The sequence below is a fragment of the Ranitomeya variabilis genome, chromosome 5, assembly GCF_051348905.1.
Source record: "Ranitomeya variabilis isolate aRanVar5 chromosome 5, aRanVar5.hap1, whole genome shotgun sequence".
Lineage (NCBI taxonomy): Eukaryota > Metazoa > Chordata > Amphibia > Anura > Dendrobatidae > Ranitomeya > Ranitomeya variabilis.
In genome coordinates this window covers 669912209-669938328 of record NC_135236.1, presented here as the reverse complement: position 1 = coordinate 669938328, position 26120 = coordinate 669912209, and the positions used below count along the sequence as shown (strand labels likewise).

The window sequence follows — 26120 nt, the reverse complement described above, 5'->3', positions numbered from 1 at the left end:
AGGTCGCGGTAAATAACGAGGACACCAGGTTGCAGTCTCTTTACCTCTTTACTGAAGATCTCTGGGTCCTCAGTCCGGAATACGGTTCACCAGGCTGCGCAAGTCCGGCCGGTCCAATGGCACCTCCAGAGTTCTCTTCACAGGTGGAAATCTGCGCCTTCCCCCTAGCGCTATGTGTTGTGGTCCTTCCCTGCTGTGCTTACGGAAAGTACCCCACAACTGTTGTGTCTGTTTCTTAAGTTCCCTCACAACTCGATTAGATGATGTTCTGCTAATCCTCCGTCCCTCCCTGATGTTCTGGTTGGGACGGCACCCGTTTGACGGGTAGGCTCGGAGCTCTTCCGGGACCCTAGAGTCGCCCCTCTCCACAAGTTGCCCCCCAAGACTGCATAGGTGATTTGAGTTAGACAGCCCGCCTTAGACTGACTGTCCTGCCGCTGTTTAGAGTATTGCTTGAAGCTGGATATTATAATACTCCCTCGGCGTTCCGGCCACCGGTTATGCGCCTCAGTAGGATGTTGCTTTGGTCTTACAGCACGACCCCTACTGGAATTCTCCTATTGCTTGATCTCGTTTCTCACTCAGCACAATATATCTCGCTTCTGATCCTTTCTTGGGCACCGCCGCTATCCTGAGCAGGCACGGTCCCGTTACGTTCGTTCAAGTTGCCAAGCCTCTGTCAGGATCCCACCCCTGACAGAGACCCTACTGTATCTTCCCCCACAACACCCTCTGCCACAAGGTGTTGCCTGGTTCCAACCCAGTCAGCTTCCGATCTAACTTCCTGCCTGACCCCCAGTTTACCCACTATGGTGGGGAGTGGCCTAGTGAATAGAACCCTTAGCTCCCCCCGGAGGCCCGGCTGTGAAATGTATTGGTGTCTGTGATACCTGGTCAGACGAACTCCTTCAGTGCCATCAGACGTACCATAGCTCCCCATAGTGGCGGAGCCACAGCACTGCAACGACCAGGACTCTGGGGCGCTGCATATAACTATTATAATACTGCCGCCTATGTACAAGAATATAACTGCTATAATACTGCTCCTATGTACAAGAATATAACTACAATACTGCCCCCTATGTACAAGAATATAACTATTATAATACTGCCCCCTATGTACAAGAATATAACTACTATAATACTGCCCCTATGTACAAGAATATAACTACTATAATACTGCCCCTATGTACAAGAATATAACTACTATAATACTGCGCCTATATACAAGAATATAACTACTATAATACTGCCCCTATGTACAAGAATATAACTACTATAATACTGCCCCTATGTACAAGAATATAGCTACTATAATACTGCCTCTATGTACAAGAATATAACTACTATATTACTGCTCTTATGTACAAGACTATAACTACTATAATACTGCTCCCCATGTACAAGAATATAACTACAATACTGCTCCTATGTACAAGAATATAACTACTATAATACTGCTCCTATGTACAAGAATATAACTACTATAATACTGCCCCCTATGTACAAGAATATAACTACTATAATACTGCCCCCTATGTACAAGAATATAACTATTATAATACTGCCCCCTATGTACAAGAATATAACTGCTATAATACTGTCCCTATGTACAAGAATATAACTACAATACTGCTCCTATGTACAAGAATATAACTATTATAATACTGCCCCCTATGTACAAGAATATAACTACTATAATACTGCCCCCTATGTACAAGAATATAACTATTATAATACTGCCCCCTATGTACAAGAATATAACTGCTATAATACTGTCCCTATGTACAAGAATATAACTACTATAATACTGCTCCCTATGTACAAGAATATAACTACTATAATACTGCTCCTATGTACAAGAATATAACTACTGTAATACTGCCTCCTATGTACAAGAATATAACTACTATAATACTGCTCCTATGTACAAGACTATAACTACTATAATACTGCCCCTATGTACAAGAATATAACTACTATAATACTGCCCCTATGTACAAGAATATAACTATTATAATACTGCCCCCTATGTACAAGAATATAACTACAATACTGCTCCTATGTACAAGAATATAACTACTATAATACTGCCCCCATGTACAAGAATATAACTATTATAATACTGCCCCCTATGTACAAGAATATAACTACAATACTGCTCCTATGTACAAGAATATAACTGCTATAATACTGCCCCCATGTACAAGAATATAACTACTATAATACTGCCCCTATGTACAAGAATATAACTATTATAATACTGCCCCCTATGTACAAGAATATAACTTCTATAATACTGCCCCTATGCACAAGAATATAACTACTATAATACTGCCACTATGTACAAGAATATAACTACTATAATACTGCCCCTATGTACAAGAATATAACTACTATAATACTGCTCTTATGTACAAGAATATAACTACTATAATACTGCCCCTATGTACAAAAATATAACTACTATAATACTGCCCCATGTACAAGAATATAACTGCTATAATACTGCTCCTATGTACAAGAAAATAATACTATAATAATATGCAGTATACCTATGTAGAATTTAAAAATGTAATTCAGAAATTGATATTTAGGAAACATATAAAAAATGAAACATTATCCTATATTAGAATACGTAACTTTTATATAACCATATATTTTATTTAACCTTTTGGATGGTGAGATTTTCCATGTGAGTAGATGCCGTATACAAGTAGTACAGCTGTTATCTACACATCTGCTGTGTGGTGCATGTGATTCTAATAGCTGCTCCTGTACTGCCACCTAGTGTTTATTCTAAGACATGCATTTAACGAAGTGCAAACTAGACCTGCAATATTTCCTGCATGTATAATATCGTAGTTATTTATTGTCTCAACATACTTGCCACATTTACCATAGTCCATTGGGAGGTTGGAGCTGCATGAAATACACATTAATTTGAAAGCTACTAAGGTGCAGGAAGCCTGTCCGGGACTGCAATAGTTAAAATACTTGCGGGCCTCTCAGAGAGAAATATTTAATGTTCTGGAACAATTTCAAGGGTGCCAACACTTTTGGCCATGGGTGTAAGTATATTTTTCATTTTTTACGTATTACGATTATGTTCTTTGGACTGGGAAGATCATAGAGCGTTAGAAGGGACATTAGATTTGCGTGATGTATTAGAATGTTTTACATTGTTATGTGACCGAGTGGAGTTCTGCCCAGCAACAGATAGTGAGTAGGTATGGATAGACTTAAGAGTTGGGACTAGCCCAGAGAGGGAGGGACTATGTAGCAAGATCAGAGAGGACTTCCTGGTAGTGAGTCAGACAGGACCCAGTGTGCACCAGACGTGGACTTAGGGTGTGAAAAGTGAGCCGAGCCGCACGACATGGGTGGAGACCGAGACAGTGGATCGCGAGATCCAAAGCAGAGAAAGGAAAGTGATCGAAGGACAGAGTGATGCACCGGAGACGAGACCTGGGACAGGATGCCTAGCAGTACGGCCCCGAGTTTACAACTCATAGAGGTAAAGGGCCAGAATGGATCAAGGAACATGAGATGAAGAGAGGGCCCCTGGTGGGAATTCCAAGGCGTCAGCAAGCAGAGAATCTAAGTAACGATCATAGAGGCAAACTAACTCCCCTAAGGGAAAAAGGATGCAGAGCCGTGGGTTGAAGTATAGGACTCTCACTTTTGGGACTGTAGAACTGAGCTGGGTTGAGGTGAAGTCAGAGGAACTTGAGGCAGAAACAAGTACAAGTTCTATGCCTAGAAGAAGTAGAGGCTGTGAAGATTTCCCGAAACATTTGTGAAGTTATGACCCGCTACCTATTGTACATACTTCCCACCAACTTAATGTTAAGTAAAAGAGAGTATGTTTTCGAGTGCTGCTCTCATTGAACTGTTTAAAGGGAACCTATCACCCCGTTTTTTTCGGTATGAGATAAAAATACTGTTAAATATGGCCTGAGCTGTGCATTACAATAGTGTAGTTTGTGGACCCCGATTCCCCACCTATGCTGCCGAAATACGTTACCAAAGTAGTAATTTTCGCCTGTCAATCAGGCTGGTCAGGTCGGATGGGCGTGGCTTCTTCCCCCAGATATTGCGTAGTTTTCCGTTGGTGGCGTAGTGGTGTGCGCATGTCCAACGTCCCCAATCCTGCACGGGGGGGTGAAAATAGCAGCGATGTCCGTTATTCCATTGGTGGTCGGTGGGCGCGGCCATCTTCCTTTGGCCGCGCGTGCGCAGAAGCGGCGCTCTGCTGGCCGCGGCTTCAGGAAAATGGCCGCCGCGATCTCCATCTGCGCACGCGCGGCATCCCGCGGCCATTTTCCTGAAGCCGCGGCCAGCAGAGCGCCGCTTCTGCGCACGTGCGGCCAAAGGAAGATGGCCGCGCCCACCGACCACCAATGGAATAACGGACATCGCTGCTATTTTCACCCCCCCGTGCAGGATTGGGGACCTTGGACATGCGCACACCACTACGCCACCAACGGAAAACTACGCAATATCTGGGGGAAGAAGCCACGCCCATCCGACCTGACCAGCCTGATTGACAGGCGAAAATGACTACTTTGGTAACGTATTTCGGCAGCATAGGTGGGGAATCGGGGTCCACAAACTACACTATTGTAATGCACAGCTCAGGCCCTATTTAACAGTATTTTTATCTCATACCGAAAAAAACGGGGTGATAGGTTCCCTTTAATATCCGGTCATTGTCAGCCAAAGTCACCGGCATCATGCGGCCTGCAAGAGCATAGGACCCCATAGATGAAGCCCACACACCCAGCCAGTACCTCCATCTTGCCAAAGTCACCGACATCATGCGGCCTGCGAGGGCATAGTAATCCATAGACGAAGCCCACCCACCCAGCCAGGACCTCCATCTTCATGTAGCGTGACGGGATATGAAAGACAAGTACCTCGACCAAGGATACCGCCCCGTGCCATGTTACAGAGCTACTGGGCATGTGTACAGGAAGCTTGTTCCTGTTAGTCAGTAGTGATGGGTAGTCTGGTTCTTTTTGGTGATCTCGCTCACTTGGCTCGGCTTCCCAAAAATTGTCACGTCTTGTAGATCCTAAATGGATCCCAGGTGAACAAATATTTAAGATATGAACGCCACTGAAACCGTCACTACTTGCAGCCTGCCTATTAAATTGATGAATGGGCAGGGTTTTGTTTTGGGTGGGCGAGGTTACGTCCGCCTGAACTCCGGAATTCAGCCATAAAGAGAATTTAGTGGTTCTCACTAGGGTGCCGTTTCTCGTTGTATACAACGGTGAGCTGGCTCTTTGTTTCGGTTCCTTCATGAACGACCCACCAGTGTTAGTCAGTTATGGTTGAGATATTGGAGGAACAAGGAGCATCATTTGAGCTATAGGCCACAAGTGGGAAGTGTGCTGAGAGAACGAACCAAGACCAGATTCGGAACAGAGCCATTGTAACCTATTGCCATCTACACGGCTGGAGTACGGAGACAGGAAGGGAAGTCAGAGAGACACACGTTGACCATGTGACTATTACGCTGAGGAAGGGTCTTCACTTTCTGCGAGTAACTGCAGTAGTAGTAAACAGAGTTGACGGAGGGGTGATTCCCATAGGCAGCTAGTAAGGCGTGGACAAATGACGACGATACTGGTCCGGGAGGATTAAGTAGTGTCTTACTCTGAGCAGGAAGGAGCACGGGGTACTGCACCATAGTGAGCAATATCGATAGTGGTAGAAGAAATACTCTGTTACGCTGCAGCTCTGCAACACAAGAAATGAACCTCTGTCTTCTGTGGAAGAAATGCATGCCGTTTATCAAATGTTGGGAACCATTTTCAAGAATTCAAGTAAAGTTTTTTTTAACATTTTAAAATGGTTGTTGGTCTCCCTGATTCATGAAGATAAGGTCCCCATTCCATCTTACCACCTGTGGCCCAAAAAGGGCAAAGTTACAAGTTCCCACGAATGTAGCGAGGTGTATAGGGACACGGAAGTAACCACCGGCCAGCCTCGTCTTTTACACGTGCACAAATGAGGGAAGGGCTACTAAGCATAATATATTATGATGTAATACCCGAATCAGTCACAAGATGGCAAAAGATTAGAAAAACAATGGTGGCCTAAATATAAAATCTACAAATTGGTGGTATATGAAATGCGGAACGATAGGAACCAGTATAGATGCGAGGGTAATGTAATACAGTACATCACAGGAAGATTGTATGAAGTCATATTTCAATGTAAGCAGGGCTGCCACCAGGAATTTCAGGGCCCCATACTGGCAACATTTTGGGCCCACTTGAGACTCCGCCCAAGCTCACCCCAGCTCTGCCTCCACCCCTCAAACCTTCCACAGTCCAACTGTCCACTCTAGGAAAAACTCCACTTTTGCACCACATCCTCACCAATCACACAGTAACGGTTCCCATCAAACATCATATCTCATACATAGACATCAGTTTTTGTTTCAGCCCAAAAAAATTTAACCGTCCATCACGACAAGGTAGATTCTTTTAGAAGGGCCCTACTCTACTCTAACCTATTACTATTTTTTGAAAATATCCAATACTCTTTTTATGTATATTTTATTTATTTTTGGTTAAGGGAATGTGTCACATATTTTTTTTTAATGACCAATAATGCCACAAATACTCTCATACTATGGCCGCACGACATATTGCCACCACATAGTGACCAAATAATACCACATACAAGGGATTAAAACCGCCCCCCCATGACTAATCACATATTACCACCACATAGTGACCGAATAATACCACATAGAAGGAAAAAATATCACCACACCATAACCAGACAACATAATACCACCACATACAAGGAACAAATACCATCATGCCATATGCAGACCACATATTACCACCACATAGTAACCAAATAATGGCACATACAAAGAACAAATACAGCAACACAATGACCAGATCACATATTGACCGAATACTACAATACTGATCATTCATAAAAAAAACACAATACTAATATTACCGTAAGTGTCATTATACACAGGAGCTCTGTACATAGTATACAGTGTAAATTGTCAGTGTACAGGTAATACAGGGATTACCAGTGACATTATATACAGGAGCTCTGTACATAGTATACGGTATATAGTGCCAGTGTACAGGTAATACAGGGATTACCAGTGACATTATATACAGGAGCTCTGTACATAGTATACGGTATATAGTGCCAGTGTATAGGTAATACAGGGAATACCAGTGACATTATATACAGGAGTTCTGTACATAGTATATGGTATATAGTGTCAGTGTAAAGGTAATACAGTGATCACCAGTGACATTATACACAGCAGCTCTGTATATAATATCAGTGTACAGGTAATACAGGGATCACCAGAGTTATTATATACAGGAGCTCTGTACATAGTATACAGTAAATAATGTCAGTGTACAGGTAATACAGTGATCACCAGTGACATTATACACAGCAGCTTTGTATATAGTATACAGTATATGGTGTCAGTGTACAGGTAATACATGGATCACCAGTGACATTATACACAGGAGCTCTGTATATAGTGTATAGTGTACAGATAATACAGTGATCACCAGTGACATTATACAGAGTAACTCTGTATATAGTGTATAGTGTACATGTAATACAGTGATCACCAGTGACATTATACACAGGAGCTCTGTGCATAGTATATAGTGTATAGTGGCAGTGTACAGGTAATACACTGACTCACCAGTGACATCTCTAGTTGAATTCCTTCATCTTCGCCTTTTTTCTTGTCCAGCGCAGACCGCCATCACTTCTTCCAGCCAGGAATCGCCTCTATATAAAAAAAACACAGTTATCTAGAGCACCACTTCCAGAGGACATTCCCCACTTTTTCTCCAACTTCTACACTATTTCAGATAAAGATAAAAGTGACAAAGTGCTGCCCTGCACAGTTAGAGGAACCCCCCCCCCCCTTAATCCATCCTTTTCCCTCCGCCACCTTCTATACAGGATTGTTTGCTGTTCCCCACCCCCAATCTCAATAATCTCATAATCATTTCCCCTCCTCCACCCCTAATACAGCATCATTTGCTGCCTTCACCTTCAATACATCATTTACTCTACCCTAAACCCCACTTCATTTTTATTTCCCCCCCCCCCCGTAACCCAATTCATTATTATTTGCACTCCTCCACCCTCAATTCATCATTATTTGCTCTACTCACCTTAAATTCATCATTTGCTGTCCCCCACCCTCAATTCATATTTTGCTCTTCCCCACCTTCAATACAGCATCATTTGTTCTCCCCACCCCTAATTAATCATCACTTGTGCTCCCTCACTCTCAATACATCATAATTTGTTGTCCCCCACGTTCATACATGGCACCTTTCCTTTCCAGTCTGAGATGCTTTGTCATCATTATTGGGGGTTTCTCTGTTGCAACAGTGGCACATACATCACCTGGCGTTAGTGAGCACTGCCTCTATACAATGAGTGGGTGGTGAGGTACGCATGAAAGCTTTTTTTTTTTTTTTTTTTTTTTTTAAAGCAGGTACATCCACTTATAAAAATCATATTTTATTTCAGATTCATAAAAAAAACAGTTCTGTGAGAGAGAATCGGCTCAATTATGCTACTGAGAATTGGCTCAAACTCTCATCTGAGTGTCATCGTAGTGTGACCTGATTCTCCTGGATGAGAGAATAGGAGCACATTGAGAAGACGGAGAACTTAATCTCTCCATCTTTTCCATTGTCTGAGGCCGTGGATGTCGGACTGCACTCAGATGACATCTGAGTGCAGACCAATGTTTCACACGGATCCATTGATTTCAATGGGTCCGTGTGATCTGAATTCCAGAGCCACTCACAGCGTGCTGCAGATTATTTTTCCACAGACCAATTCGGTCTGTGGAAAAAATCACAGATCTGTGCTGCCCCATAGTATAACATTGTGCCGAGGGTTATCTGATAAAACATCACATAACACTCGGCCGTGTTATATTCTCATGCAAGCGAGGACTAAAACCCTTTATTCCCCCTGCAGATCTTCTCCAATTAGCCTCTCATGCTGGAGTCCAGCCTCAATTACTTTTTTTTTTGCAATTCTGTGGAATTTTCCCATACTTCTACATATACTGTACTTGTGATATATGTACACACATAAATAAATGTATTGTGCGTTTATGTTTCCATCACATCTCTGGAAGGTGAATCTATTTGTCAGCTATAAATCCGATGAACTCAGTGTCCTGCTGACCCCTCACCCCCTGCAGAAAAGGTAAAGTAAAGGAGAGTAAATGGCACCTGTGTTCCTTTTGAGAGAGGACTGCTGTGTCCTGTCAGGGGGCTGCTGTGTCCTGTCAGGGGGCTGCTGTGTCCTGTCAGGGGGCTGCTGTGTCCTGTCAAGGGGGCTGCTGTGTTTTGTCAGAGGGCTGCTGTGTCCTGTCAGGGGGCTGCTGTGTCCTGTCAGACGGCTGCTGTGTCCTGTCAGGGGGCTGCTGTGTCCTGTCAGGGGGCTGCTGTGTCCTGTCAGGGGGCTGCTGTGTCCTGTCAGACGGCTGCTGTGTCCTGTCAGGGGGCTGCTGTGTCCTGTCAGGGGGTTGCTGTGTCCTGTCAGGGGGCTGCTGTGTCCTGTCAGAGGGCTGCTGTGTCCTGTCAGGGGGCTGCTGTGTCCTGTCAGGGGGCTGCTGTGTCCTGTCAGAGGGCTGCTGTGTCCTGTCAGGGGGCTGCTGTGTCCTGTCAGGGGGCTGCTGTGTCCTGTCAGAGGGCTGCTGTGTCCTGTCAGGGGGCTGCTGTGTCCTGTCAGGGGGCTGCTGTGTCCTGTCAGGGGGCTGCTGTGTCCTGTCAGGGGGCTGCTGTGTCCTGTCAGGGGGGCTGCTGTGTCCTGTCAAGGGGGCTGCTGTGTTTTGTCAGAGGGCTGCTGTGTCCTGTCAGGGGGCTGCTGTGTCCTGTCAGACGGCTGCTGTGTCCTGTCAAGGGGGCTGCTGTGTTTTGTCAGAGGGCTGCTGTGTCCTGTCAGGGGGCTGCTGTGTCCTGTCAGACGGCTGCTGTGTCCTGTCAGGGGGCTGCTGTGTCCTGTCAGGGGGCTGCTGTGTCCTGTCAGGGGGCTGCTGTGTCCTGTCAGACAGCTGCTGTGTCCTGTCAGGGGGCTGCTGTGTCCTGTCAGGGGGTTGCTGTGTCCTGTCAGGGGGCTGCTGTGTCCTGTCAGAGGGCTGCTGTGTCCTGTCAGGGGGCTGCTGTGTCCTGTCAGGGGGCTGCTGTGTCCTGTCAGAGGGCTGCTGTGTCCTGTCAGGGGGCTGCTGTGTCCTGTCAGGGGGCAGATTGGGCACAGCCAGCCTTATCCTTCTTTGCAGGAGGTGAGGGTTGGAGGGTCACCAGCACAGACAGTGCTGTGCTCTTATCAGGACGTACAGCTGATACATAGACAGGGGTAAGGACATAGCATCATCCTCAGTGAGCCGGGTCCTGTGCTGATAGTATGGCTGATGCAGTGACTGAGCACAACAGCTGACTCACTGACTATGTGTCTGCTGCATGTGTGGACTGGAGCCTGTCAAGACACCATCCAGCAGAACAGGCTCAGGCACTCACCCAGAGGGGACTATGCTGCTCTGTGATGACTCTAGGGATAATACTGCAGGAGTGCGAGCTCAGCGGAGATTGGATGCTGGAGTCGCGCCCTCCCGTGACTCAGCAATGGCTGCCTCTCCCAGCTGTCTGTCACAATGATGCTCCTCCTACTGCTCCCTCCACACACAGCTCCTGTTTATAAATACCCTGACACCGGGCCCCTCCAGCTCACGGGCCCTATACACCAGTAAGGGTAGTAATACCCTGATGGCGGCCCTGATACTATGGACTGACCTGTCCGTTTCCCAGAACTGAATCCAATCAAGCACATCTGGGACATCATGTCTTCTTCCATCCACCAACGCCACGTTGCAACACAGACTATCCAGTAGTTGACTGATGCTTTAATCCAGGTCTGGGAGGAGATCCCTCAGGAGAACATCTGCCGCCTCATCAGGATCATGCCAAGGCATTGTAGGCAGATCATACAGGCACGTGGAGGCAACTGACACTACTGAGCATCATTTCCTTGTCTTGAGGTATTTCCACTGAAGTTGGATCAGCCTGTAATTTGATTTTCCACTTTGACTTTGAGTATCATTCCAAATACAGACCTCCATGGGATATTAATTTTGATTTACATTGATCATTTTTATGTTTTATTGTTCTCAACACATTCCATTATGTAATGAATAAAGATTTGCAACTGGAATATTTCATTCAGTGATATCTAGGATGTGGTATTTTAGTGTTCCCTTTATTATTTTAAGCAGTAGATATTATAGATAGTATATGCAATGTCAAAAAGACTGTCTTCAAAAGCAGTGAAGTGGCATAAAGAAGTGACGTGACCATTCTTCCGGCAGCTTCCACTTGTAGGCTGCTCACTATTGTATACATAATGTTAAATTAAAAGAAAATGCCAGTGGCGTTGCTACCGCAAAAAAAGCCACAAAAATTTCAATGCATTAAAAACTCAGAGGGGATGCCGGAGTCTAATAGGCATCGTGTACATATAGCCTTATATAGAGAATCATGACCCCAGAGGATAAAAAGTACATTCAATTCAAGGAGAATAACTTTTCCACAAATCGAATTCCTACGAAAGTCCGCTTGATCACACCCAGAAGCCGTCTAAATGCCTTAAACCATCACTATTGCACTTCCAGTATACGGTAATTTGCATATGTGGCACCCCTGAGGGTCCAGTCACCACAGAGGTACTGCACCTCAGCCAGAGGTATGGTACTCTGCTCTCGGGTAAGGAGTGGGGCACTACCCGAGACCTACACTAGCATCCAACACCACTCCAGGCCAGGAGATCTGGGCAGACCCTTTTGAGGGAGGGCCCCATCTCAGGCTGGAGGGGGAACTAGGTAAAGGGTGTGGGTGTAGAGACTGACGGTAAAAGGGAGGAGTTAGTTAGACAGTTAGGAGGAGTTGAAGGAGAGAAGTGAAGGAGAGCAGATGTGGACAGAGAAGCTCCTGAGAGGAAGGGTCCCAGGGGCCAGGGAAGTGAGGAATCCACCCGTGGCGCCCGAATCCACGCCGACCGTAGTCGGGCAGAAGGACCAGGTCGCGGTTGGGGGGGACCGGCCCCTTTGACTAGTGGAGGAACTACAAGGCTCAGCTAGAAAACCGGGGGGCTGTGGCTTCTGTATGAGCCACAGCCATATCCACACTCATTTGCCGAAAAGGCAGCCACGTAGGATCAAGGGGACCAGGAGGACGTCGCCCGACAGTATCCAAGGCTGCTGGCTTGAAACACTGTGTGTGAGGAGCAAAGCAGGAGGGCAAAGCCAGCGCAGAGAGACGGCCAGGAAAGGAACATAAAAAAGGGAGTCTCAGGAAACTGAACCCCGAATTACCTGAGAGCTGGCTGGACCACAGACCCAGACGACACAGCACCCGGCTGAGGACTTCATATAAGAACTGTGAGAAAACTGTGGAAACTGCACCCTGCGGTGTCCTCAGAATTATTTCCTGTGTCACTTGCCCTGCACTACAACATTCACCATCATTGTCTTTAACACTTTAACTGCCCTGAGGCTTAGCTTTACCCGCGGAGAGCTGTAACAACTCTGCTGCATCACCACCCACCCCAGTGGACCTGAACAGCAGCATCGGCCACTTCCCTATTGCCAAACACCACAGGTGGCGTCACGAACAAATCCCCTATAAACTTTATTTCCACCTTAATTTCACTTTTATTGGATGCCCAGGGCCACGGACCGGGTCACTGCTGCCGTGTCAACCCCCTGAAGACCCGTCCGACCCAGCCCGGGTACCCCACAGCCCTGGCGGGCGTGCCACATACAGCTTCTAAGTTATTGGATCCTTACAGTAAAATATATCATATTTATCAGGAGACAAGCACCTATACAGCTATTCTACTGCTTCGTATCAGAAAAACTAGCTGAAAGGCTCCCACCCAATTCTTGAGGAAAAGCCCCACAGTAAGGCCTGTTTCACACGTCAGTGGCTCCGGTACGTGTGGTGACAATTTTCTCACGTACCGGAGACACTGACTCACGTAGACACATTAAAATCAATGTGTCTCTGCACATGTCAGCGTGTTTTCACAGACCGTGTGTCCGTTTGAAAAACACGGAGACATGTCAGTGTTCGTGGGAGGGCACGGACCCATTAAAGTCAATGGGTCCGTGTAAACGCGTACCGCACACGGATGCTGTCCGTGTCCCGACTGAGTACCACACAGACCGTGCAGGAGACAGCGCTACAGTAAGCGCTGTCCCCCCAGCGTGTGGTGCTGAAGCCGCCATTCATTTCTTCTCCCCAGCAGCGTTCGCTGGAGAGAAGGAATGAAAAATCAATGTTTTTTTATTATTTTTGTGTGTAAAATAAAGATCCTTGTCACCTGCCGCCTCCCACCCCCTGGGCGCCCGCCCGCTGGCATTAAAATACTCACCCAGCTCCCTTGATGATTCCTCTCAGCGCCGCAGCTTGTCCTGTATGAGCGGTCATGTGGTGCCGCTCATTACAGTGATGAATATGCGGCTCCCCCTCCTATAGGGGTGGAGCCGCATATTCATCACTGTAATGAGCGGTACCACGTGACCGCTCATACAGGACAAGCTGCGGCGCTGAGAGGAAGTATCGAGGGAGTTGGGTGAGTATTTTAATGCCAGCGGGCGGGCGCACAGGGGGTGGGAGGCTACAGGTGACAAGGATCTTTATTTTACACACAAAAATAATAAAAAAACATTGATTTTTCATTCCTTCTCTCCAGCGAACGCTGCTGGGGAGAAGAAATGAATGGCGGCTTCAGCACCACACGCTGGGGGGACAGCGCTTACTGTAGCGCAGTCTCCTGCACGGTCCGTGTGGTACTCAGTCGGCACACGGGCGGCACATGGCTGCCGCACGTGTGCCACACTGATGTGCCATGTGAGCTCACGGACACGAATAACTCCGGTACCGATTTTTCCGGTACCGGAATTATCTGGACGTGTGAGACTGGCCTAAGATTTGGTGGCAGCAGGCACTGAGGTTTTATCTTGCACATAAGGGATCATTCAGACGTCAATGATTTTTCTAGTACGAGAAAAATCAGTCCAAGTTTCATCAGTGTTTTATATCAGAGTCATCAGAGTTTTGTCAGTGTTTTATCAATATTTATCTGATGTAAAAAAGGCTTCTTCTATCAAGCAGTCTGTGAAAAACAGATAGCACGTGGATGACTTGTATTGGTAACTTTTGTGAGCGATGAAAAAAAGAACCTGAATTTTTGCTCCTATTAGTGGTATGTCTGATGGAAGAATGAAACATCCGCTGAAAACAAAACCCTGATGTGAAGCACAGCAGAGGCTTAATTATGTCTACAGTGAAGTACAGAGGGGGGCTCAGTGATGCCTGTAGTGAAGCAAGGAGGCGAATTGGCGATGCAAAGCATGGCGATGGCTCAGTGATGCCTACAGTGAAATATGGTGGGTGATGGGGACTCAGTGATGCCTACAGTGAAGCATGGCAGTGACTTGGTGATGTCTACACTGAAGAATGGCGTGGGCTCTGTGATGCCTAGAGTGAAGCATGGTGGGGAGAAAGTGATGCCTACATTGAAGCATGGTGGTGGCTCAGTGATGCGTACAGTGAAACATGGGAGTGACTCAGTGATGCCTTCACTGAAGTCTTTGAATGCAAACTCAAGAATTTTAGTGAACTGAAGGCCATTACCCATGAGTAATAGGCTAAGATTCCTCAGGATCGCTGACAAAAGCTGGATTCTGTCTATGCATCATGTTTGCACCATATAGCAACAGCCAGGGATGCTCAACCAAGCACTAAAGCAGTTTGTCATGAAGAGGTTGAATAATTCTGAGCCTATAGTAGTAAGTAAATGCGGTATTTTGTGCTGAAATTGGAGACACCACTTGTGATATTAATTCTGTTGAGCTATTTACATTGATCACATTTTATCGTTTTATTGGTTTATTGCAGATAGCAGAAAGTATTTAAATTTTGCTAATAAATATATATTAAAATGGGGGTGAGATAACGTCAATTAAAAGAGTGGTTGTTGGGTCGGTGGCAGAAGTTTAAACTACCACCTATCGGTTACATAAGTGGTTGATTAATAGCCTGTTTAGAAAGGCAGACTGCACCTACATGTGTACAGAACGATCGTTAACATGATTGTTCTGTGCACATAGAATGCCATTATTCTCGGCAGCACATGTCTTGTTTACAATGGACCTGGGCTGCCAAGAACAATGATCTTAACAAGCTCCCAGGAGAAAAAAAAAGAATTTTACTCGTTAGGCTGATGATTAACAGCCCGCTGAGTAGATAATAAATTATTAAAGGGGTCTGTGTGCTTAATAAAAATAAACTAAATCCAATCAAAATGTTTAGTACCTGAGAATAGCAGCAAAGACATGGAGAATTATTTACAATATTACACAGAAATTATAGATGACCATTATTCTCAGAGTACATAATATCCAGTACATAGAAGCAACCAGAGAGAAATCATCATATACTTGTGCAGCAGATCATACACCCATGTCACCCCCTAGTATCTTTATAGAACAGTGCCATACACATAATGCAGCATGAAGGGGCTCGGAGAAGGTGGCAGTGAAGGTGTGTAAGTGTCTGATGGGGTCACACAGCTCATAAAAGGACAACTGCCTGGCCTCATAATCCAGACATATCCTGACTCTATCATTCAAGATATTGTCAGGTAAATAGATCTCTTTCCTGTCATGTATCACTGAATATTGATTATTATTTCGCCACAAACCCCAGGACTTGTTATTATTTCCAATATATGATCCATATCCCGTCCTATCAATACTGGGATAACACATCCCCACCATCCACATTCCTGATCTACTGCTCTCCACATCCCAGTAATGTCGTCCTGAGGTAAATCCTCTCCTGCTCATCACCTGAAAATCCTGGAATCTCTCTGCTGTTTCTGGACGTTTCTCTTTTGTTTCTGTCCAGGTTGCAGATTTCAGGTCGTTTGATATAAGGAGATTATTTGAAGCTGTGTTTACATCCAGTAATATGTCTGCAGGACCCTCCACATAGATCCCGCTCCTTATACCTGATATTACGTCACATAATGTGTGTAATGTGTGTGAGATCACAGCCACATCCAGGTCATCTCCATCATGGGGCTGTTTATCATGTCCCCCTGTGTCCTCATCACCTCCCTCCTCCTCAGGATCACACAAGTCACCGGTGTCTGGTTCCTGTAAGACAGTCAGTGGATCCATCATGTTACACAGCTCCTCAATGTGTCTCATCTTCCTGGACAGCTCGTCCTTCTTTATTTCCAGCTGATGGATCAGAGCAGACAGTGACAGTGACTCTTCCTTTTCCTGCCTGGAGATCTCACTCAGGACCTTCTTCTCCAGGTCGTCCACCCGTCTCCTGATGTCTGTACACAGGGCAGTGACTCTCTCGGTTTCTCCAGCTGCTTTGTCTTGAGCTTTTCTCCAGCGTTTCTCCAGACTCCGGACTCTTTCCTCAGTCTCCTTTCTCTTTGTGATCAGTTTTTGGAGAACATTTCTCAGTTTCTCCTTCTTCTCCGAGGCCTCATCCTGGTGTCTCCGATGTTCTTTGGCCAAACTGCAGGACACACAGATACAAGCAGCGTCCTCAGTGCAGTAATATTCCATTACCTTCTTATGGACAGAATATTTCCTTTTCTCCAGAGAAGTGCTGGGATCAGATAAGACGTGTTCTGGTGACTTGTTGTGAGACCTTACATGTTTATCACACAGAGAAGCCTCACAGTGTAGACAGGATCTAACAGCAGGTACCGGAGAGTCCACACAGTAAGTGCAGAAAATCCCAGGCTGCGTCTTTGTTGCTGGAGTAAACAGGAATTTCTCCATTATGTTTAGCAGCGCAAAGTCCCTCATCAGTGCCGGCCTTTCCAGAAATTGTTCCCTGCAGTCAGGACAGGAATAAACTCCAGACTCGTCCTGTGTATCCAGCGCTTGATCTATGCACATCCGGCAGAAGTTGTGTCCACATCTCAGCATTACAGGATCTGTATAAGTGCTCAGACAGATGGAGCAGTCCAGCTCCTCTCTCAGATCAGCAGACGCCATGGCTGCCGCCTGCCGGAAGTAGGAAGAGAGAAACTGAAACTTCAATTCTCGGATACTCAGAAACCATAGGTCAGATTTATACTTTTGAATGTATACAGGGCAGGGCTCAGGAGCACAATGTTAGTCAGGGTTAACTACTTAATGGACATTTGATATAACCATATATAATATTTGATGATTTTTTAAGCACTCACATTATGTTTGTTTATAAACAATTGGGTTGCTATTTGTAGTAAAGATTCTTAAAGGGAATATATCACAAATTCTTTTTTACATTTTAGACTTTTTGTTAAAATGTTTATAAATGTATAAAATTAAATTATGTGAATTTTTCTTAGAAAGTGTCAGCTGGGACCAAATAATTTATAGGAATCCCAAATACATATATGATTATATTTATGTCTAGTTTGGATAACATCAATTGTCCCTCAACTGGTAATATAGTTTAAACATTTTTCTAACTATTAATCTGAGCCGCCACTTTTATTTTAGTTCAGTGCTGTGCGCTGCATTACAATTTCCATCTGTCACCTGTAATTGCTGTGATCTGAGCAGAGCAGTCACGTCAATGCGGCACTCAGATCACAGCTATACCAGGTCAGCGCTCATGAAGTCCAAACACCAATGCTGCAGCAGTGACTTTATCCAGCTGTGAGTACAGGTCATTGGATGAAATCACCGCCGCAGCTCTGGTGCCAAGACCTTGTGAGTGCTCATTGGTAATGACAATGACCTGAACGCTGCAATGATATGACTGCTCCTCTCAGATCACAGTAACTGTGCACGGAACACTTAATCCTATTATGTGTCATACAGTCCGTATCTCTCATTTTGTGTGTGATACAGTCCACAGCTGTGTATTTATTCCTATCATGTGTGATACTGTCAGCAAAGATATTAATCTAATTCTGTCGTGTGATAGTCTACATTGCCGTGTATCTAATCCTATCATGTCATACAGCCAATGAGCCGTGTATCTAATCACGTCATGTGTTTATTCAGTCTACTGAGCTGTGTATCTAATCCTATCATGTGTGATACAGTCTTATCCAATCATGTATGATACAGGCCCCAGAGCCATGTATCTAATCCATTCATGAGTGATACAGTCTGTATATCAAATCCTATCCTGTGTGATGTAAACTGCTAAGGCATGTAACTAATTCTATCGTGTGATACAGTCTACTGAGCTGTTTATCTAACCCTATCATGTGTGATACATTCTACATAGCCATGTATCTAATTCTATCATGTGTGATAGAGTCTGCTGAGTTTTGTAACTAATTCTATCATGTGTGATACAGTCCGCTGTCCTTTAAATCTAATCCTAAAATGTATGATACTGACTGCTGAAGTGTGTATTTAAGAAAATCATGTGTGATACTGACTGCTACCTTGGAAAGCAGCTGAGTGAGTCAACCCCTCACACGTAGTGTTTTGAATTCGGGCATCATTCCAGGAACACACATAGAGGAACGAAGCCGCACCAGGTGTACCATGTGATCTTGCTCAAACCATGGCGAGTTCAGGAGTTGCTGGAAGCTCCTTGCCTGGGGGCCTGTCCCGAAACCAAAGTTGAGAAGGTGACAATCACGGAGACTCTAACACCAGCCCAGTAGCAACAGTGTCAAGATCTGCTGCAGTGGAACCGTGACCCATTCTCGGAGTTGTCAGGGCGTGCACAGGTGGTGGAAGAGGATGTGTTAACAGAGCCATATGAAAGGGTGAACCTCAAGCCCTATAGAATCCAGGAGGCACGTCAGGAGATCATATCAAAGGAGGTGAAGAGAATGCCAGACCTCGGTTTGATAGAGACAAAAAGTGGATGTTCGAGTCCCATTGTCCTCGTGCCAAAGCCCGATGGCGAGTGTCGATTTTGTAACAACTACCGTAGGCTAAATAAGGTGTCCAGTGGTGATGTGTATCCGATGCCCGGTGTGGACGAACTCATTAAGGGACTTGGGCCCACGATGTACATCGCAACCCTCAACCTGACAAAGGGGTACGGGCAGATCCCCATGTCCCAGAGTGTCAAGGAAAGATGGCCTTCTCGACACCGGATGAGTGTTTCCAGTACACCAGAATGCCCTTCGGTCTGCAGGGGACCCCAGCTACCTTCCAGATGGCGATGGATCGGATCTTGGCTCCACATAAGAAATATGCGGCAGCCTACCTTGATAACATTGTCGTCTTCAGCCCTGACTGTAGTAGTCATCTTCCAAAGGTACAGGCAATCCTGGATGTGTTAAGGAAAGCTGGGTTCACTGTAAATCCCAAAAAGTTTGCCATCGGGAAGAAAGAGGCCAAGTACTTAGGCTACATCGTCGGGAGAGGCGACACAGTTAAATAAGATTGAGGCAATACAGAAGTGGCTGCAACCACTTTCCAAGAAGCAAGTGAGGGCATTTCTTGGAATTGTGGGGTATTATCAGCGGTTTATCCCAAGTTTCACCATGATTGCTGCACCATTGACAGATCTCCTCAAGGGACCAAGTCGATGGACGATGGTGAAATGGACTACTGACACAGAGTGGGCATTTCAGATGCTGAGAGGACTATATGAAGTGCATTATGCTGTATTGAGGCCTATGAGGAGTGCAATATACTGTATGGATGCCTATGGGGAGTGCATTATACTATATGGCGGCCTCTGAGAAGTGCATTTACTGTATGGAGGCCTATGGGTAGTACATTATACTGCATTCAGATCTATGGAGAGTGCATGATACTGTATGGAAGCTTTTGGGGAGTGCATCATACTGTATGGAAGCTTTTGGGGAGTGCATTATACTGTATGGAGGCCTATGGGAATTGCATTATACTGTATGGAGGCTTATGGGGAGTGCATTATACTGTATGGAGGACTATGGGGAGTATCAATTTACCATATGAAGACTATCTGGGGGGCCATCACATACTGTGGGGATTACAGCGAGGGGTCCTTTATATAGTGATGGGGCCATCATACAGTGTGGGAGCTAATGTGGGTTTTTTGTACAGTGTGGGGCCCATTATACAGTGTTGGGGCCATTAAACTGTTTGGGGGGTACTAAAGGGTCAGTATACTGTGTGTGGGGTACTATAAATTGTGGAGGTCATTACACTAGGTATAGGAGAGCATCATACTGTGTACAGGGAAGCTGACTCAGGACTTTATTAAATGTTAAGTGGGCACATATTGTTGACGGGAACTCAGGCTATTGTGACTGTCAAAGGGGCACACAGAGGGTATTATTACTTTCTAGGAGCAATATGTGGGCACTGTTTTCTAGGGTACTTGCACAGGGCATAAATATATTCTAGAGGTTTGTTTTACCATCTGGAGGGCAGTAGGTGCAGTAATAGGAACACATATGGCAGCGGCAGCTCAGCATTGTGGTATCAGCAGTATGGGGAGTTTGTGCAGGTTGGGAATAGATAGGAACAGTGCTGGAAATGTGAGAAGTCATATATGCCTTTGTTGTAATCTCTGAGGCCGTGTCTTGGCTGGAAGAAGTTATCATGTCAGTCTGGGCCAGATGGAAAAGATGGGAACAGTGAATTACTCCACCAGAAAGAAAGTCAGCTGTAAGTCACCATGAATAAATGTACTGTAATCTCTTAAATGTTCTGCAGGACTGGAATCTACCACTATATGGTAGATCCATCTGAAGGGGTTAAAACATTTTACACCCAGGAGCTCTGCTAATGCAGCTGTGCTCCTGTCTGTAAAACTTTGTGAATGAATGGAATTGCAGATGGATTTACAGCGTGGGACAAGACTGAATGACGGAAGGTATGGAATATTGTTGTTTGTTATGTTTACATTTATTTCAGGTGACAAGGGTCTTCAGGTGGATTGAGAGTATAATAAAATATTAAAACACCCTGTGTCTTTATTTCATTAAAATACTTTTGAATAATGTGTGTGTGTTTTATTAACCATTTAATACTATTGGATTAATAATCGATAGGTGTCATAATTGACGCCTCTCCATTATTAACCTGGCTTAATGTCACTCACCTTACAATAGCAAGGTGGCATTAAACCTTCATTACCCCATATCCCACCGCTACACGGGAGTGGGAAGAGAGAGGCTAAGTGCCAGAATAGGCGCATCTTCCAGATGTGCCTTTTCTGGGGTGGCTGGGGGCAGATGTTTTTAGCTAGGGGGGTCCTATAACCATGGACCCTCTCTAGGCTATTAATATCTGTCCTCTGTCACTGGCTTTCCCACTCTGGTGGAGAAAATTGCGCGGGAGCCCACGCCAATTTTTTCCGGGATTTAACCCTTTAATTTAATAGCTAGAGCCCCCAAATTTTACACACAGACACTTGTTACATTAGTAAAGAGGAATATGTAATACAAAAAGGGATATGAGATGGTTTACTGTATGTAAACCATGTCTCATATACTGTCGGGTTTGTGAAGGAGATAGCAAAAGCCGGCAATTGAATTACCGGCTTTTATGCTATCTTGCGTTGAATTAAATATAAATATATAAATGTGTGTCTCACTATATATAGATTGTATATATGTTTTTAGGAACATTTTAGCCGATGGATCCGTGATTTGTCCATTTTGCAAGCCTGCGCAAAAAAAATCGCCGTACAGAATCCATACGGATGCCATACGGATGACACGCGGATACAAGGTCCGTAAAAATCGCATCCTCGCATTGAATACGGAACGGTGTTTTAGGAACATTAATGCGTATTACGGCCGTTAAATACGGACCGTATTTCACTACGCTGAGTGTGACGCCGGCCTAAGGGTGAGCCACCATAGTTGTAATCAGGGTTAATTGGGTAGGGGCACACTCAGAAGTTCTCCCCCATCCCACCTGAACCAAAACCCTAGCTGCGCCTCTGACCACAGTATACACAAAAACAAGCCGATGCTCTGAGTTCTGCACCCCCTCTGCGATCTCTGCACGAGTCTCTCGCATCAATACCCGGCACTGCCACCGGAACTCGGGACCGGAGCGTGCGGCTGCATAGAAATACGTTGCACATGCAAGTGTGACCCGGGCCTAACACAGTCTCTTCACTACCTGAAGTCAGTGGTCAGTGTCTCCAACACAAAATGGAGGAGGCTCTATCTTTGTCAGTATATCTCAGATATTATGGAGGAGGCTCTGTCTTTCAGTGCACCTCAGATAAAATGGAGGAGGCTCTATCTCTGTCAGTTACCTCAGATAAAATGGAGGAGACTCTTTCTCTGTCAGTTACCTCAGATATAATGGAGGAGGCTTTATCTCTCTCAGTTACCTGAGATATAATGAAGGAGGCTCTAGCTCTCAGTTATCTCAGATATAATGGAGGAGGCTTTATCTCTCTGTTACCTGACATATAATGGAGGAGGCTTTATCTCTCTCAGTTACTTCAGATATAATGGAGGAGTCTTTATCTCTCTCAGTTACCTGAGATATAATGGAGGAGGCTCTATGTCTCCCAGCTACCTCATATAGAGCCTCCATTATATCTCTCTCAGTTACCTCAGATATAATGGAGGAAGCTCTATGTTTCTCAGTTACCTAATATATAATGGAGGAAGCTCTATGTCTCTCAGTTACAACAGATATAATGGAGGAGGCTCTATGTCTCTCAGTTACCTCAGATAAAATGGAGGAGACTATCTCTGATACCTCAGATAAAATGGAGGCTCTATCTCAATGTTACCTCAGATATAGTGGAGGAGGCTTTATCTCTCTGTTACCTCAGATATAATGGAGGAGGCTTTATCTCTCTGTTACCTCAGATATAATGGAGGAGGCTTTATCTCTCTCAGTTACTTCAGATATAATGGATGAGGCTTTATCTCTCCCAGTTACCTGAGATATAATGGAGGAGGCTCTATCTCTCTGTTACCTCAGATATAATGGAGGAAGCTCTATGTCTCGCAGTTACCTCAGATAAAATGGAGGAGGCTCTCTCTCAGTTACCTCAGATAAAATGGAGAAGGGTCAATCTCTCCCTTATACCTCAAATAACATGGAGGAAGGATGCTCTATCTCCCTGTTACCTCATATAACTGGAAAATACTCTGTTTGACTGAGAAAAATGGAGAATACTTTCTCTTTGTCTTTATCAAAAATGGAGTTTGTGCTCTCTTTCCGAGATAAGATGGAGGATACTCACACAGACTTCTCTGCCTTTTTCTTACTTACAGGACTCCTCTATGTCCATCTTACTCCTCTTCCTCAGTTTTCTAGTTCCTCACAGATGCTCTTTGACCTTTCCCGCCACCTGCGCACTGCAGTATTTTGCTCTGCCCTCAACAGGACAGAGAAGTACGCCTGCGCAGGAGCCGCGATGCTGAGGAGACTTTGTGGATGAGGCAGGGACGCATCATCCACATGAAGCAAGCAGGAGGACGGCATCGCAAGAAGATGGGAGGCACCTGACCAAGACCAGACCGCCCTGCAGATGAGTATAATAAAAGTTATTTTTCTTCTCTTACAGGTCAGGTTGGGGGCAGATATACAGCATTATAGAATCCTGTATATTAGCCCTGAAAGATGATGGCCGTATCTCATATCAGCCAAACCTGGTGACAGGTTCACTTTAAATCACATTTGCTCACATTTAGTTTAAAAGGAGCAGAACTACAACCCCATATAATGGAAACTACACAGAAAATGAAACTGTGCTGTCAGTGTCAGACTGAAGAACATTGGGCCCACCAGAGGACTTGATTCTGAGGTCCCACCTTTCATGTATACAAAACCAATGCATTATCATTAAAGTGCTTATTCGGACCTTGACAAATTTTTATCAGGCACTGTATCAAGTGGTATAGCCATAAGATATACAATGTTAGGATTCGGCTCCCATCGGTTATCACTCCATTGCTCAGATACTGTTGAAATCCAGATGGTGGAGCCAGGTGCCAGGTTTGTGAGTCGCCCGCCAGGGCTTGTGGGGTACTCGGTACCGGGTCCAGTACTTAAGGGGACCTGTCACGGCGGCGACCCGGTCCGTGGCCCTGGGTGCCCATTTAAGAGGGGAAGGTCTTTAAAGGGGAAATAAAGTCAATGTTCGTGATGCCACCTGTGGTATTCGGTCAGGGTGACCGACGCTGCTTTAAGGGGTCCTCTGGGGTGATGTTATGGCAGCTAGATGGTATACCTTCCCACAGGTGAAGTATGTCCCCAGGGCTCCCGGTGTGTGGATGGAAGATGGTGGATGATGCAGTAAAGAACGAGGACACAGGTTTGCAGACTCTTTACCTGGTTTACTGTAGACTTTAGGCATCCGCAGTCCAGGGCACCAGATCACAGGGCAGGCAGAGTCCGGCCGGTTTGGAAGCGAATCCAGAGTTCCCTTTACCAGATGGAGTTAAAAGCCTTCCTTTTAGTGCGGTGGTGTTGTAGTCCCTTACTGCCTATGGCTTCAGATAAGGTCCTCACTGTTCTTCTCTTTCCCCCGTATAGGATAGGACATAACCCGTATGACTGGTGACTTGAGTCTATTTATAGGGACTCTAGCATGCCCTGGGCTCTATAGGTGTCACCGTGTCTCCTGGGTATTAAGTCGGACAGGTAACTTGCAGTTCAGCTGTCCTGCCTGTCTCTGCTTTATCCCATAGAGGTAGGCACTGCCTCGGTGTGTCGGCTACCGGTTATCTGCGCTTCAGAGGGAGAATAGTTCGTTTGCAGCTTGTCTCCCCTGATATATCACTCCTCTGTGCTTTGCTCTCCTTCACGCTCACTGAACGATGTTCTTTCCTTCTGTATGTCTCTTTCCACAGGGGCTGTAGTACTTCAGACTACAGGGCCCCTTCAGACTTTCTGACACTCTCTGTCGGTCCGCTCTCTCTTCTCTTCCTGAACTCTCCAATCTTTCTCACCTTTTTCCCTCCAGATCAGGATGTACTTATAGGGGAATTCACCTTAAACAGGCTTAGAGCTCCCCCTTCTGGTCTGGAGTGTGAACATGTTGTGTGCATTGTGATTACCTGATAAAAGATAGCCTTCATCACTTCCAAACGTAACATCACTCTCCTCTTGAGGAAAGCAATGCTACTGTGACAGCCAGGACCCTAGGGCGCCACATTTGCACTATAAGCTTTCCTGAATGAGAAGCTAGGGCCCACTGGAGGATTCTCTGGCGCTCTCGTGGGCCAGTCCAACCTTATGTGTTGTTTCAGCTCTGTTCACCATTTACATTTTGCACCACTTCATCCCCAGGATCCTTATCCATTTTGTCCATGAGCTCATTTAGCCAGGTCTCACTATATTTTCCTGTACAATGAGAGGTCACAACAATCATCATCTTGCAATGCATACTGCAGATCACTAATGAGTCCATTCAATGTTGGATGAGACCAGAGGCGTAGCTAGGGTTTCAACTTAGGGGGGGGCGAAACATCTGAGTGGGCCCCTAACCAGCTAACCCTGATTACAACTACGGTTGCGCACTCTAATTGTGAATATAGTGGAACCTCAGAATATGACCGCGCTGTTATTGAAAATAAATCTATATACAAAAACAAACATTGATTTTACCGCCATATTGTGACCGTATAGTGGTAGATACCAGTTCTGCAGAACATATAAGAGATCACAGCACAGTTATAGATGGTGACTTACAGCTGACGTTTTCTCTGATGGAATAGTTCACTTTCCCATCTTTTCCATCTGGCCCAGACCGACATGACGACTTCTCCAGCCACGACTCGTCTGCAGAGAATACAACAATGACACATCTGACTTCTCACATTTCCTGCACTGTCCCCATCTTTCCCCAATCTGCACAAACTCCTCATCCTGCCGATATCCCAAAACTGAGCCGCTGCTGCCGTATGTGTCCCTATTACTGCACCTGCTGTGTGTACATTAATGGCTACTCTTACCGCCCCACAAAATAATGCCACCACTGTGCCCTTTAAATAGTAATAATGCCTCCTTTGTGCTCTCTAGAGAGTAAAATTGTCCCCCTGGAAAATATTAATGCCCTTTCCTAGTGCCCTCCACATTTTTGCCCAAGAAGTAATAATACTCCATA

The 26120-nt window shown here is 45.4% G+C and overlaps 1 protein-coding gene across 1 annotated transcript; it reads right to left on the bottom strand.

The window, feature by feature from the left end:
• Positions 1-14970: 14970 nt before the first annotated feature.
• Positions 14971-17155, bottom strand: LOC143776909 (E3 ubiquitin-protein ligase TRIM7-like). The gene has a single exon (XM_077266736.1). It carries the CDS (start codon positions 17129-17131, stop codon positions 15557-15559), a length of 1575 nt encoding a protein of 524 aa, XP_077122851.1. The 5' UTR covers positions 17132-17155; the 3' UTR covers positions 14971-15556.
• Positions 17156-26120: the final 8965 nt, after the last annotated feature.

Coding starts and splice junctions, on each gene's coding strand:
- LOC143776909 (XM_077266736.1), bottom strand. CDS start 17,131: ATGGCGTCTGCTGATCTGAGAGAGGAGCTGGACTGCTCCATCTGTCTG.